Source organism: Phascolarctos cinereus, unplaced genomic scaffold (assembly GCF_003287225.1).
Source record: "Phascolarctos cinereus isolate Bilbo 61053 unplaced genomic scaffold, phaCin_HiC Scaffold_726;HRSCAF=1367, whole genome shotgun sequence".
Taxonomy (NCBI): domain Eukaryota; kingdom Metazoa; phylum Chordata; class Mammalia; order Diprotodontia; family Phascolarctidae; genus Phascolarctos; species Phascolarctos cinereus.
Window position 1 is genome coordinate 98246503 of NW_027556098.1, and position 12661 is coordinate 98259163.

The 12661-nt window shown below is 37.8% G+C and overlaps 1 protein-coding gene across 1 annotated transcript in view; it reads right to left on the reverse strand.

Moving 5' to 3' along the window:
* Nucleotides 1-1167: 1167 nt before the first annotated feature.
* GUCA1C (guanylate cyclase activator 1C) overlaps nt 1168-12661 on the reverse strand; it is a 53145-nt gene continuing 41651 nt past the window's right edge. The window contains exon 4 of the mRNA XM_020999848.2: nt 1168-1839. Coding sequence (XP_020855507.1) covers nt 1709-1839 — 131 coding nt within the window. The 3' untranslated portion in view covers nt 1168-1708. The remainder of the gene's footprint in view (nt 1840-12661) is intronic.

Here is a 12661-nt window from a genome sequence, read left to right on the forward strand (position 1 = left end):
TTCAGCCCAGCTACGGGAATTTTCACTATTCTTCTCTTAGTGCCAACCCAACTTTAAGCCATAGTACTTGGCCCCTCCTTCAACAACAATGCTTACGTAAAGGTAAAGGTCACACACACCTAGCTAGTTGGAATAGTCAAAACCGGAAACCTAATCCCTGAAATTATCTCATTTGATCATCACAACAACTCTTTGAAGTGGGCAGGAACCCTGAGGTTTACTTAAATTGTTTTTAAAGTGTATGTATTACAACCAGTGAGTTAAAGTATAATTATAACATTTTAAATGTGAAGATACGTCACATCTGCTCTTCAGTCTGTACTTTCTTTCTGTAAGGAAGCCCAGCACTGATGGACACACTAATGCACCTGGGTTATAGAAACCCCAAACTTAAAAGTTATAACCCATCAAGAAATCCCATTCATCATTACATTTTCTCTTGGAAGGAATATAAAAAAAAAGCATGAAATGTCAGAGTTATAATGTCAGGACCATTTAAAATGTCAAGTGCTTGTTGCTGCAAAGCCCGGCTGTCTGCTGTACTCATCAAAACAACAACTGGCATAGTAATTGCAGATGCAGTATCACAGTTTCATGTGTAACCAGACACAAATTTATAACAAATTGAAAGAAAACATTCTCATTGCTTAACTCAAAGCTCCTTCCCCTTTGATAATAATACCTTAAATATGTATCATCCTTTACAAAGGGCTTTCACATATATTCACAGGATCATCAATCTAGAACAGGTAGGAACCTTAGGAGGTGTCTTGTCCAACCCCTTCATTTATAGATGAAAAACAGAGGCTGTTTGAGTGACTTGACCAACATCATAAAAGGAATGTGACAGAACTGGGATTTGAGCTGAGCTTCTTTAACTCCAAATTCAGTACCTTTTCCAGGGTGCCACATTATCTAACTTGAGCCTATGAGATGGGTGGGCAAAAGGCAATGCCCTCATTTTACAAATGGTGAAACTGAGGCTCAGAAGTTAAGTGACTTGCACGGTCACAGAGCTTGTTGGTGGAAGAACTGAGCTTATCTGGCAAACATTTAGCTCTTTTTACTATAACAAACCACTTCTCATGTTGTCTAGGCTGTTTCTTTAGAACAGAACGTTTATTAATTCATGACTGCATTTAGGATAAGAAATAAAAGAAGGGAGAGAAAAGACTGGACAAGAACTTGGTCATCTGTAATATATGGTTTCAAAAAGAACTAGGAGCTTAAATAAAACTTTTTTTACCAAGTGGTTATTTTTCTGAAACAAATGGTGAGGAAAGTGTTTACCAAGTAACTCAATTCCATTTTAAGAAGTGATTAGTTGGTACGAGCATGTTAATGTAAACAAGCATTCTGTCCTTAAGTGATGGGATCCAGAAATCTATCCCATCAACTTTATTACCACATTCTAGTCTGCAGGACAGAACAACTAATATTTAAACAGAACAACAACAGTGTATCTGCCTCATAACTTTATGGAAGATTTCTTAGAGTTGAATATCACAGTTTTATTTATTAGTCTGATTCAAGAATGTTACATCTGCACCCAACAATATTATCCACAAGAGAAGGATTCTTTCTTGGTACAAGAGCTATAGTGTCCACTGAGTGTAGGAAAGACATTGGGCAAAATAAAGTCTCCATAGCTGAATTTCCTGTTATCTCGAAGGTCCTTGTCCTTGGTCAAGGTCTAAAGCAAGATATTTCAGGTGTCTTGCTTCCTCCCGTTCTGAATTACTTTCAGTACATGGGAGAGGTCAAAACTCTTGGTAATCATCTCCAAAAGATTTTGGTCTTTTTCTAAGCCACTGATGAATTCCTCTAAAGTCAACTCTCCTAGAATATAATAAATATATGAGCAATTAGGAAAAAATAATGAATCATTTATGATTGGTATCACTCTTAGTCCCTAAAATCTTTTCTAGTTTTATAATATTTCATTACATTTTTGTAATACTTTGTTCAGCCATTCCCTATTCAATGGACAGTTATTTTCATATAAATTTTTTTACAATGAAGAGCCCATTTTTATTACAATTATTACTTTGAATATTTTTATTGACATGTTACTGTTTTTAATCTATGTATCTTATCTCTCCAACCAGACAGTAAGTTCTTCTCAACCAATCAACTAATCAACCAACAAGCATTTATTAAGGGCTTACTGAGGCACTTATTAATTACTAATTAACTCGTTAAGGCACTGTGCTAGATGTTTAGGTTATAAAACAGTTCCCCTCTTACTCAATGCCTGGCATATAAAGATACTCAAGAAATGTTGCAGGCAGGGTTAGAGATGATTGTTTTGGTGATTAATTCAACCAGTTTTAGTCAGTTAGAAATTACGATTGCCTCAGGGCAGGGCAATTTATGTTCCTAAACTATATTTCTTACAGAATCTGTCTGCCATACTCTCTGATATCTGCTCACAGGTGGAAGAGAAAAAGTATTGGGCTTACAGTCAGGAAGATCTGGATATCATATCATGCCTCTGACATTAATTAGGCATTCATAATGTTCTAACCCATCCTGGAGCAGATATTTACCACTGGTCCTTCCCCTGAGGACCATGGTCCGTGCATGCCTATGATGACCACGGGTAAGTTCCAACTTCTCTCAGCCTCAGTTTCCTCATCTGTAAAATGAGGTTAATAATTAATATCTATTACACAGGGTTAATGAGAACACCAAATGAAATAATATGTTTTACAGCACTTTGGCAACCTTAAATTTTTTTTTTTAATGTTAACTATTATACATGTAAAACTATGAGGAAATCATTTAATCTCTCTGGACATCAGTTTTCTCATCTGTAAAATGAAAGATTGGATTGGATGGTCTATAAGATCCCATATAACTCTAATTCTATCTTCTTGTGATCTATAAGTTTGGATATGAAGTCATTTAGGCTCAAATCATAGGATCACAAATTTAAAGCTGAAAGTGACCTTGGGGGTCATCTAATGCCAGCTCTAATACCTACTAGCTATGTGACTGTGGGCAAATCTTCAACTTAAACTTCTATTTAAACTCCCTAGAGTTCATTTTCCTCACATATCAAATGCAGATTCTAATGTCTTCCTGACATACCTCACAGAACGGTTGTAAGAATAGCCAAGTCAAGAAGCACTTATTAAGTGCCTATTCTGTGCCAGGCACAGAAAAGTAAAACTCTGAAGTCCCAGATATATGTGAGTGCATTTGAAGATGTGACCAGTTCTAGATGAATATATGATTAATTCTTAATCATCAAGGTCAGGGGAAGTCAATTATTGCCGACATTAAGATAACACTTAATAAAGATTATTTAATTTGAGTCTCACATACAACCAGGTGAGGTTGAAATGAGGTTCATCATTTGACAGATAAATAAACTCAGAGGAATAATGAGATTGACCCAGCACCATAGAGCTAGTCAGAGGCATGATTTGAACCTAGGTCATTTTAAATACAAGTGCAATACTCTGTCTACAATGCTAGTTTCCTAATAAATTCTGTTTGTAAGAATGATTTAATGTCTTCTCTTTTTTAAATATGGTACCAAGACTAGCCCTAGGCAGAATTGGAAAGTTAGCTAAATATTCTTTAAATATTTATTGGTCTATAATATTCTCTTCTTTTTCATTTCCATTCCCATGCTTCATTAATTTAGGACTACCCTCGCTGGTCCAGGGATATAATACAAACCTCTTATACTCAGGTCATGTGTCTGGCAGGCTTTCTTCCCCACTAGAAAGCTGCCTTCCTGCTTAATATCATCCCCTCAGGGCTCCAGGGCCTTTGTAATCTAACCTATCAACGAGTCCAATGGTGAGAATTTTAATGAGGAAGAGCAGTGCCCTTGACAAACCATAGGCTGTAGGGGAGGGTAGATATTAAATGACACTACTTAGGGGCCTGGTTATTCTGCTAACATCTGTAAGGCTGGCCCTGAATGGCACATTTTGCTTGAAAAATGAACTTGCAATGGATTTCTTTTACCTCTTTAAATATCCATTTAGGGGAAGGGAGAGGACGACAGCAAAATAATGAAGGCTTCTGAATCTGTGGAGCTGTCAGACCAATTCATTCATTCAGTCAGTGAAAATTTATTGAGGCTTTATTATATGCAAGACACTACGCAAGGTTCTGGATAAAAAAAAAGACATGTAAGATTTAGTCTCTGCTCTCGAAGGACTTTACAATTTAGAGGGGAGGGTAAGACATACTAAAATAACAGTTAATTATACACTTCTTTAAGTTTTGCGATGTAGTTTACATACGTTATTTCATCTGATCTTCATCACATCCCTGTGAGGTAGGTGTTGTTATAATCCCCTTTAACAGATGAGTAAACTGGGGCTCAGGTTAAGTAGTTTGCTCATGGTCACAGTGGGGTAGTCTTTGGCTAAGCTTGAGAAGGCTGTCTACAAGAGGTGCCTCCACCTTTCTTACTCTCTTCTTAAGTCTTTACAATATGGCTTCTGACCCCATCATTCAACTGAAACAATTCTCCAAAATTACCAATAATTTTTTTCTTTTAAATAATTTTTATTGATGTTTTCTGCTTCTTACATCACCATGGTATTCCATAGATCCTTCCTCCTCCCCACTCCTGGAGCTATCTCCTATGACAAAAAAGTCAAGAAGCATTTTACCTGTACCAGGCAAAGAAAAGTAAAACTCTAAAGTCCCAGATATATGTGAGTGCATTTGAAGATGTGACCAGTTCCAACCTCACCTGATTTGCTGTTGTTTTTTAAAGAAGAAATCAGCATAATTGTTTGACTCAGTGAGAAAGTCTTCTAACAAGTGTAATATGTAACAGCTGCGACTTCCTGCCTCCACCCACAGGTGGATTAGGGGATGTCTTCTCATATCTCTTCATTTGAGTCCTGCTTGATCTTTGTAATTTTGTTACATTTACTTCTGATTTTTTGATGTGGCTTTTTCCCCATTTAGATTGTTCTAATTCCTGTGTATATTGTTATCTTGGCTCTGCCTACTTCACTTTGCATCAATTCATACAGAGTTTTCCCCGCTTCTCTGTATTCATCACACACATCATCCACTTTCCTTCTTATTCCTTCTCATTAACGTTGTCTATGTAGAAGCTTTTCAGTTCTAAGTAATCAAAGTTATCTATTTTATCTTTTCTAGTTGCCTCTATCCCTTATTCGATTAAGAATAAATCTCTTATCTATAGCTGTGAGAGGTACCAGATCTGTTACTCTTATAATTTTTTTATAGTGCGATCTTTAATATTAAGGTCACATATGCATTTGGAATGTATTGTGGAGTGCAGTAAAGGTGTTGGTCTAAGGCCTAACTTCTACCGGACAGCTTTCTAGTTTTCATAGCAGTTTTTATCAGAAAGGAGGAGTTTCCCTAGGTCACATATGTTATTGACTTTATCAAACACTGGGTCATTGAATCCTATTATTTCTGAATCTTCCTTGTCTGGTCTGTTCCATTGATCTACTTCTCTATTTTTTAACCAATACCAGGTGGTTTTGATAACTGCTGCTTTTATAATAAAGTTTGAAGTCTTCCTCCTTACTTCCTGTAAACATAATTTTTCTTGCAGCCAGTCATCTCTTACTTGCCAAATCCAGCTGCCTATTCTCAATCCTCATCCTTCTTGACCTCTCTGTGACCTTTGTAACTGTTGGGTACTCTCTTCTTGATACTCTTATCTCTCTGGGTTTTGGGGATACTACTCTCTCGGTTCTCAAACCTATTTGACTATTCTTTCTTGCTCTTCTTTTCTGGATCCAGATCATGCAGATCGTGACCTCTTACTACAGATGTCCCACAGGGTCCTGTTCTAGGCCCTCTTGTCTTCCGCCTTTATACTAATCACTTGATGATCTCATCAGCTCCCATGGATTCCATTATCACCCTGTGTTGATGGTTCTCAAATCTACTTATCCAGTCCTTACCTCTCTGCTGACTTCCAATCCCGCCTCTCCAACTGCTTATCGGACATCTCAAACTGGGTGTCCAGCAGACATCTTAAGCTCAACACGTCCAAAACGAAACTGATTTTCTTTTCCCCTAAAACCTTCCCCAACTCCCAAACTTCCCTGTTACTCTAGAAGAAACCAACAACCTCCCAGTCCCTCCAGTTCACAACCTAGGACTCATCCTTGACTCCTCACTATTTCTCACCCTCCATATTCTATCTGTTGCCAAGACCTGTCAGTTCTACCTTTGCACTATCGCTAACGTATGCTCCCTTTTCTCCTCAGACACTGCCATCACTCTGGTGCATGCCTTCGTCATCTCATGCCTGCACAATGGACATAGTCTCCTTACTGGTTTGCCTGCCACAAGTGTCTTCCCACTCCAGTCCATTCTTCACCTACTCACCGAAGTGATTTTCTTAAAGTGCGTCTTTGACCATGTCACTTCATACTATTCAATAAATTCCAGTACCTATCTATCACCTCAGGATCAAAACAAAATCCTCTGTTTGGCACTGAAGGCCCTTCATAAACTGGATGCTCCCTACCTTTTTAGTCTTCTTACCCCTTACATCCTCCCTTCCCATATACTCTTTAATGGAGAGACACTTGCCTACTTAGTAATCCATGAACAAGACATTTGACCTGTAGGCTTTTTCTTTGGCTGTCCCCCATGCCTGGAATACTTCCCTCCTCATCTCTGTTTACTGGCTTCCTTCAAGTCCCAGATAAAATCCTACCTTCTACAGAAAGCCTGTCCCACCCTCCCTTAATTCTTTCCAATTTATCCTGCCTATACCTTGTTTGTACATATTTGCTTGCTTGTTGTCTGTCCTGTTAGACTGTAAGCTCCTTGATGGCAGGAATCATTTTTTGCTTTTCTTTGTATCCCCAGCACTTAGAACAGCGCCTGACACGTAGTAAGTGATTATTGACTGAATGAACGACTGAAGTGTCTGAGGCAGGATTTTAATTCAGATCTTTCTGCCTTCAAAGTCTAGAACTTTATTCACTGTGCCACCAAGACAGAATGTGCTAAATGCTGCAGGACAGGTATAAAAAAAGCTGTGACTAAATTGGGACATTGAGGAAAACTTCCCCCCTGATAAATAGTCCCAGCCTCAAGAGCCTTTCCTTTTGTTTATTACATTTTATGAACCTCATTACTATTCCTCAGGAAAATTTTTGTCAATAGCCCTAGACACAAATTTGACGAGGGCTACAAAGAAATAACAACAGTCTTTGTACTCAAGGAGCTTACATTCTATTGGGAAAAAAACAATATGGATACAAGTAAGTAATAATAAAATACCTAGATGGTAATTTGGGAGGGGGAGGGAAGAACAGTGCTAGAAATTGAAGGGAATCAGGAAAGGCCTTGTGGCACTTATTAAGCCTTTAAGGAAGCTAGGGATTCTAAGCTAGGAAGGTAAGGAGGAAATGCATTTATTACTGACATGGATCATGGACTGTGAAAAGGTATGTATGAAGGGATAGGATGTTGTTGTATGGGGACATGAACAATTACTTATAAATAAAGGAGAAGCAATTAGGATGCACTCAAATCTCACCAATGTATAAATAGACAAAAGTGAATTCATGAAATGAATATAACGGAATGGAGGTAAATAGAAAAAAGACAAAAAAGAGTTTGATATACATACATTTTGTATTTATTTGGCTGAAATGGCAAGTTATTAAGATATCCTCTTTAAAAAAAAAAGAATGAAAGCCTTGCCCTGAACTCTGCGGATATTCATTCAACAAGAATTCATTAAGTACATACTATATACAAGGCATTATGGGAGAAATAAAGATGATTAAGACAGTGTCTCTGATTTCACAGAGAGTATTGTTGGTAGAGGAAGTGCATGCTTGTATGTGGGCTTGTCCAAGAGAGAGTGACACCAGCAAAGGTTGGCACTAACAAAGAAAAACAAAAACATCTATCACTACAGACTTTACTTAAAAATGTATGATGTAGGTGAAATTTAAGTTATCACTAATATAAAACTTGGTGACTCCATATTATCAGTTAAGCTATTTAGAAAGAGACCTGATAAGCTCAGGTCCAACCTTAACTTAGTTGTGCAGTTATTTCCCAAGGCCAATGGTTTACCATAACATCAAGAAAGTTCTTCTCAAAAGGTCATTTAAGCCAAAAAATGTTGCCCCTCCCTACCACCAGAGTCCTTGCCTCAACTTCATCTTATATTCTCCATAATAGGGTCTTTCTCTTAGTTCTTCCAGACTCCTTTTCTTCCATGAACTAATCATAAAGTATCCTTCCCTCCCCCCATCAATAATGAGCACCCATTTACCACCCCCCTCCAAGGATCCCTCATCAGAAGAGCTTCCAGTGATCCCCATTGCTTTGTGGTATCGTTACTAGCAGGTCCCCACAGGTGATGTTGCAGTCTTTTTTATTTTATTCTTTAAATTTTTTTTTACTGTTGTCTCTCCTCAACCTTATTCACAAATAGAGTACCTACAAACAGCACCTGACACAACACACACTGACACACACACACACACACACACACACACACACACTTTATCAACTGAGATTCTCCCTACACACAGAGCCAACTAGCTCTAATCCTACAGCCTTCAAAAAAGTGAACTTGGAGTAAAAGGACCTGGGTTTGAATCCTGGCACTACTACTTACTACACAGGTGACCTGGACAAATCACATAACTCTTTTGGGCCTCGGTTTCTTCATCTGTAAAATGAGCCATTTGGACTAAATGATCTCTAAATTTCCCTCCAGCTGTCTTGAGGAAGACATCCTTTCAGTCACCTAGGTTCGTAATTTTTGCCTTTTCCACTTCTGCAGCTTCTCTCACATATGATACCTTCTCCTTAGTCACACAGCTACCACCTTAATTCAAACCCTCATCACCTCTCACCTAGACAATTTCAACAATCCCTCACCTCGTCTTCCTGCTGCATTTCTTTCTATCACAATCCAACTTCTACATAGAGGCCAAAATAATTCTCCTTAAGAGGAAGGCAGGCAAGCAGGAAGTGAGGAAGGGGAGGAAGAAAGGAACAAACAAGGGAGAAAAGATGGGAGGGAGAAAAGGAGAAAGGAAGGAAGGAAATATTTATTAAGCACCTACTACTTCCAGGCACTGTGCTAAGAACTTTACATCTATTATCACTATTCTCTCATTTAAATGGGGATCTGACCACATCATTCCCCTATTCAATAAACTTCTATGGTTTACTATTGCTTTTGGATCAGATATAAACTCCTAGCTTTCTAAGGTCCTTCACAAATGGTTCCCAAACTATCTTATCAGTCTCACTCCCCTTCCTACACTCTTTGGTGCCCCTAAACTAGCCTTATCTACGTTCCTCATACATGGCTCTCCACCAATGCCTTTACGTTGGCCACCCTGCCTCCCCCATGCCTATAATGTACTTTTCTCCTCACCTCCTTCAAGATATAGCTCAAATACTGCCATGTTTCTTGACCTACTCCCCTCTCTTTCTGTTTGTTTTGTATACACTTACATTTGCGTGTGTTGTAAGAGAGCAAGGGTTGTTTCATTTCCTTATACTGGTATCCCCAGTGTCTGGCACATAGGTGCTTAATAAAAAAAAATGTTTTTCTTTCTTGATCAATTTAGATAGTAGCTAGCTGACTTTAAATTAAGAATAAACCAAGAAGAACTGAGGTCTACTTTTCTCTTCTTGTTGGATTGAAGCTTTCTTCAACCTGCCTTTTCAATCTTCGTTTGTGTACTTTACATAGAAGCCCAACTTAATAACTCCTCATATTTAAATACGGTGCCCCAATGCATGTGCTGCAGTTTCCTGCCTTCTTGCCTTTGATCAAGCACTTCCTAGTGCCTGAAATGACCTTTGCCCCCGCTGAATTCCCACCTACCTTTAAAGCCCAACTCACATGCTACCTCCTACATGAAGTCTTCCTTCATCCTTCACCTCCAACCTTTCATAGCACCTTACTTTGTACCTTATCATGTGTGGACTTATCATGTATTATTATACTTAATACTTTACCTTTACTGTCTTACCTTCTCCCCACTAGATTGTAAGCTCCATAAAGGCAGGAAACTTCTTATCTAACTTTTATATTTCTGCTTGTTATTGTTGAGTCATTTTCAGTCATGTTTGATTCCTCATCACCCCATTTGGGGTTTTCTTGACAAAGACACTGGAGTGCTTTGCCATTTCCTTCTCCAGCTCATTTTACAGGTGAGGAAACTGGGGCAATCAGGATTAAGTGACTTGTTCAGGGTCACAGCTAGTAAGTGTCTGAGGCCAGATTTGAACTCAGGATGATGAGTCTTCCAGACTTCAGGCCTGGCACTCTATGTACTATACCAACTAGTGGCCCTATTGTATTTCCCCTAACACCCGGTAAAATTCCCAGAACACAGGAGGCTCCTAATAAATGTTTGCTGATTTGCACATTCTATTAAGTGTACAAAGAGGATTGATTTTTAGTATTTTAATTTTTTTTTAGGTGGGATTGGATAAAGATGATGATGGTGATAATGCGAATGACATGACATTTATATATCTCTTTAAGCCTTGCAAAATATTTTACATAATTATCTCATTTGAACCTCACAATAACTTTGTAAAGTGAGTACCAGAGATATTATTATCCTCATTTTGTAGATGAGGAAACTGAGCTGAGAGATGTTATGATTTGAGAAAGGATTACATAGCCAGTAAATGCCACAGGCAAAGTTTAATCCAGGTCTTTCTAATGTCAAGCCCAGAATCTTATCCCACTAACTAAATACCCTGAGTGGAAGCCAAGGAGATTCCTTGCTGATATGTGCCCTGGCATCCATCTTAATACCATTCTCTAGCAGGGACACTGTAGAGTTTTAAGAAAAATATTTGAAAGTCTTCTAAATGTATCTTTATTAAAAGTGTCATCTTGAGTTTTTTCCTACTCGGTGGTGGGAGAGTCATTTGTAATACAGAACCTTTGATTTGGAGTCCTACATGTACTTCTGAGATATCAGGCTCAAGATATTCATCCAAATGTCATCTAGACTTGAGTATTTTGTGCCTTTCACACTGAAGGCAGTATTTATCACTTCTTCCTCCTATCACCCTAATTGCTTCAGCCTCAAATCTTTTTTGATTCCTTTCCAGTTCACCTTCCTTTCTGCCATTTCTCATAACTTTTTTATTCTTATTTCCTTGAAGAATTCTTTCATCCTCTTCTGGCTTTTCACAATGTTCCTTATTCTTCTTGATTTCTTTCTTAAGTGTTCATGTGAATGCCAGTTTTTATTGTTATTTTCACCTTCTTTTCCTTAGTCCTCACCTTCTTTCCTAATGAATCTTCTTTCCCTGACTCTCTGTCTACCAACATAGCTTTAGGAAGGAATAGTCCATAATTCTCTTCTATTTTCCGGTTCAGCAGGGTTCTACCTTTGATGACTTTAGTTACAAAAACAACTCCTTGTTGAATAGTTGCATCTGTTTTGTCTCTGAACTCTAACTGCATCTTTGTAGACTCTCATAATTCATATCTCTGACCTCAGTGTTCAGTGATTTGATACGATAACAATGATATCCAATAAAACTATTGTTATTTCAGTCAACCTCTAATCAATCTGGCTTGATTCAACTGTCTGGAGCTCTCCACGGTCACAAGCATTGCCACACCTTTGGAAATACTGTGTTCCTAAGACTCACTATTATTGGCTTTTTAAAAATTAATAAATATTTATTGAAGAAAGGTGTCCAAGAGGTTGGCAGGTACTTATTTAAAAACAAACCAGGATATGAGAAGACATCTTCCTTTATTTTTTGCAGAAGTCAGGTTTCCTGTGGAACACTGCATATACAACATTAGATTTTTGATATGTTAATCATCTTTGGGAATTATTTTCTCCTTTTTTCCTCTTTTCTTTTTTTAAAAATCCTATGTTATAAGGAATGGTTCTCTTAGAGGAGAGAAGGGAAGCACAACGTGGGAAATGATGTTACAAAAACAAAAGATATTAATAAAACATTTTGTTAAAAAATCTGTTTTAAATGTGAAGTGGTAAAATGTAAATTTGAAAGTGCCTCTGAATTTCTTAGCTAGCAGAATAAATCCGAATTAGATGGTAAACCAAAATTTCCCTTTCAAACCTATGGTTTCTATAGTTTGAAAAGTCAGAAATTTGAGATAAGTGTATTAAGGTCTCAGCATTTACCACTGGATCCCCCAGAGGCATTAAACAATCTTACTCCTTTCTGTCCTCTTCCACATTTGCCAACAAAGATTTCTTGATTACTTTCTTTCTGCCCACCAACCATGAAATCCCTGTGCACTGCTGTAATGCAGTGACCTTTTCTATAATGCTTCTTTCAATTCTTCATAAACTATTTCCTTTGATTATTGCATCAGATGACTCATTTGCATTATGTTTAGCATGCATTCTCCAGGGCTAAATAGACTGAGTCTGAAAGGGAGCATGATGAAGTGGAAAGAATATGAGACTACAACATAGATTTTTCCAATTACTACCTATGTGACTTTAGGCAAGTCATGTCACCCTCTTTGGGCCATAGTTCCTTCATCTGCAAAATGAGCAGATTGTATTGGATGATCTCTAAATTCCACTCTGTGTTTAAATTCTATGATTCTGCACACTTATAGCTGGCAAAAAACACTTTAAGGTTTTCAAAGTGCCTTACAAATATCATCTCATTTTATCCTCACAACTCT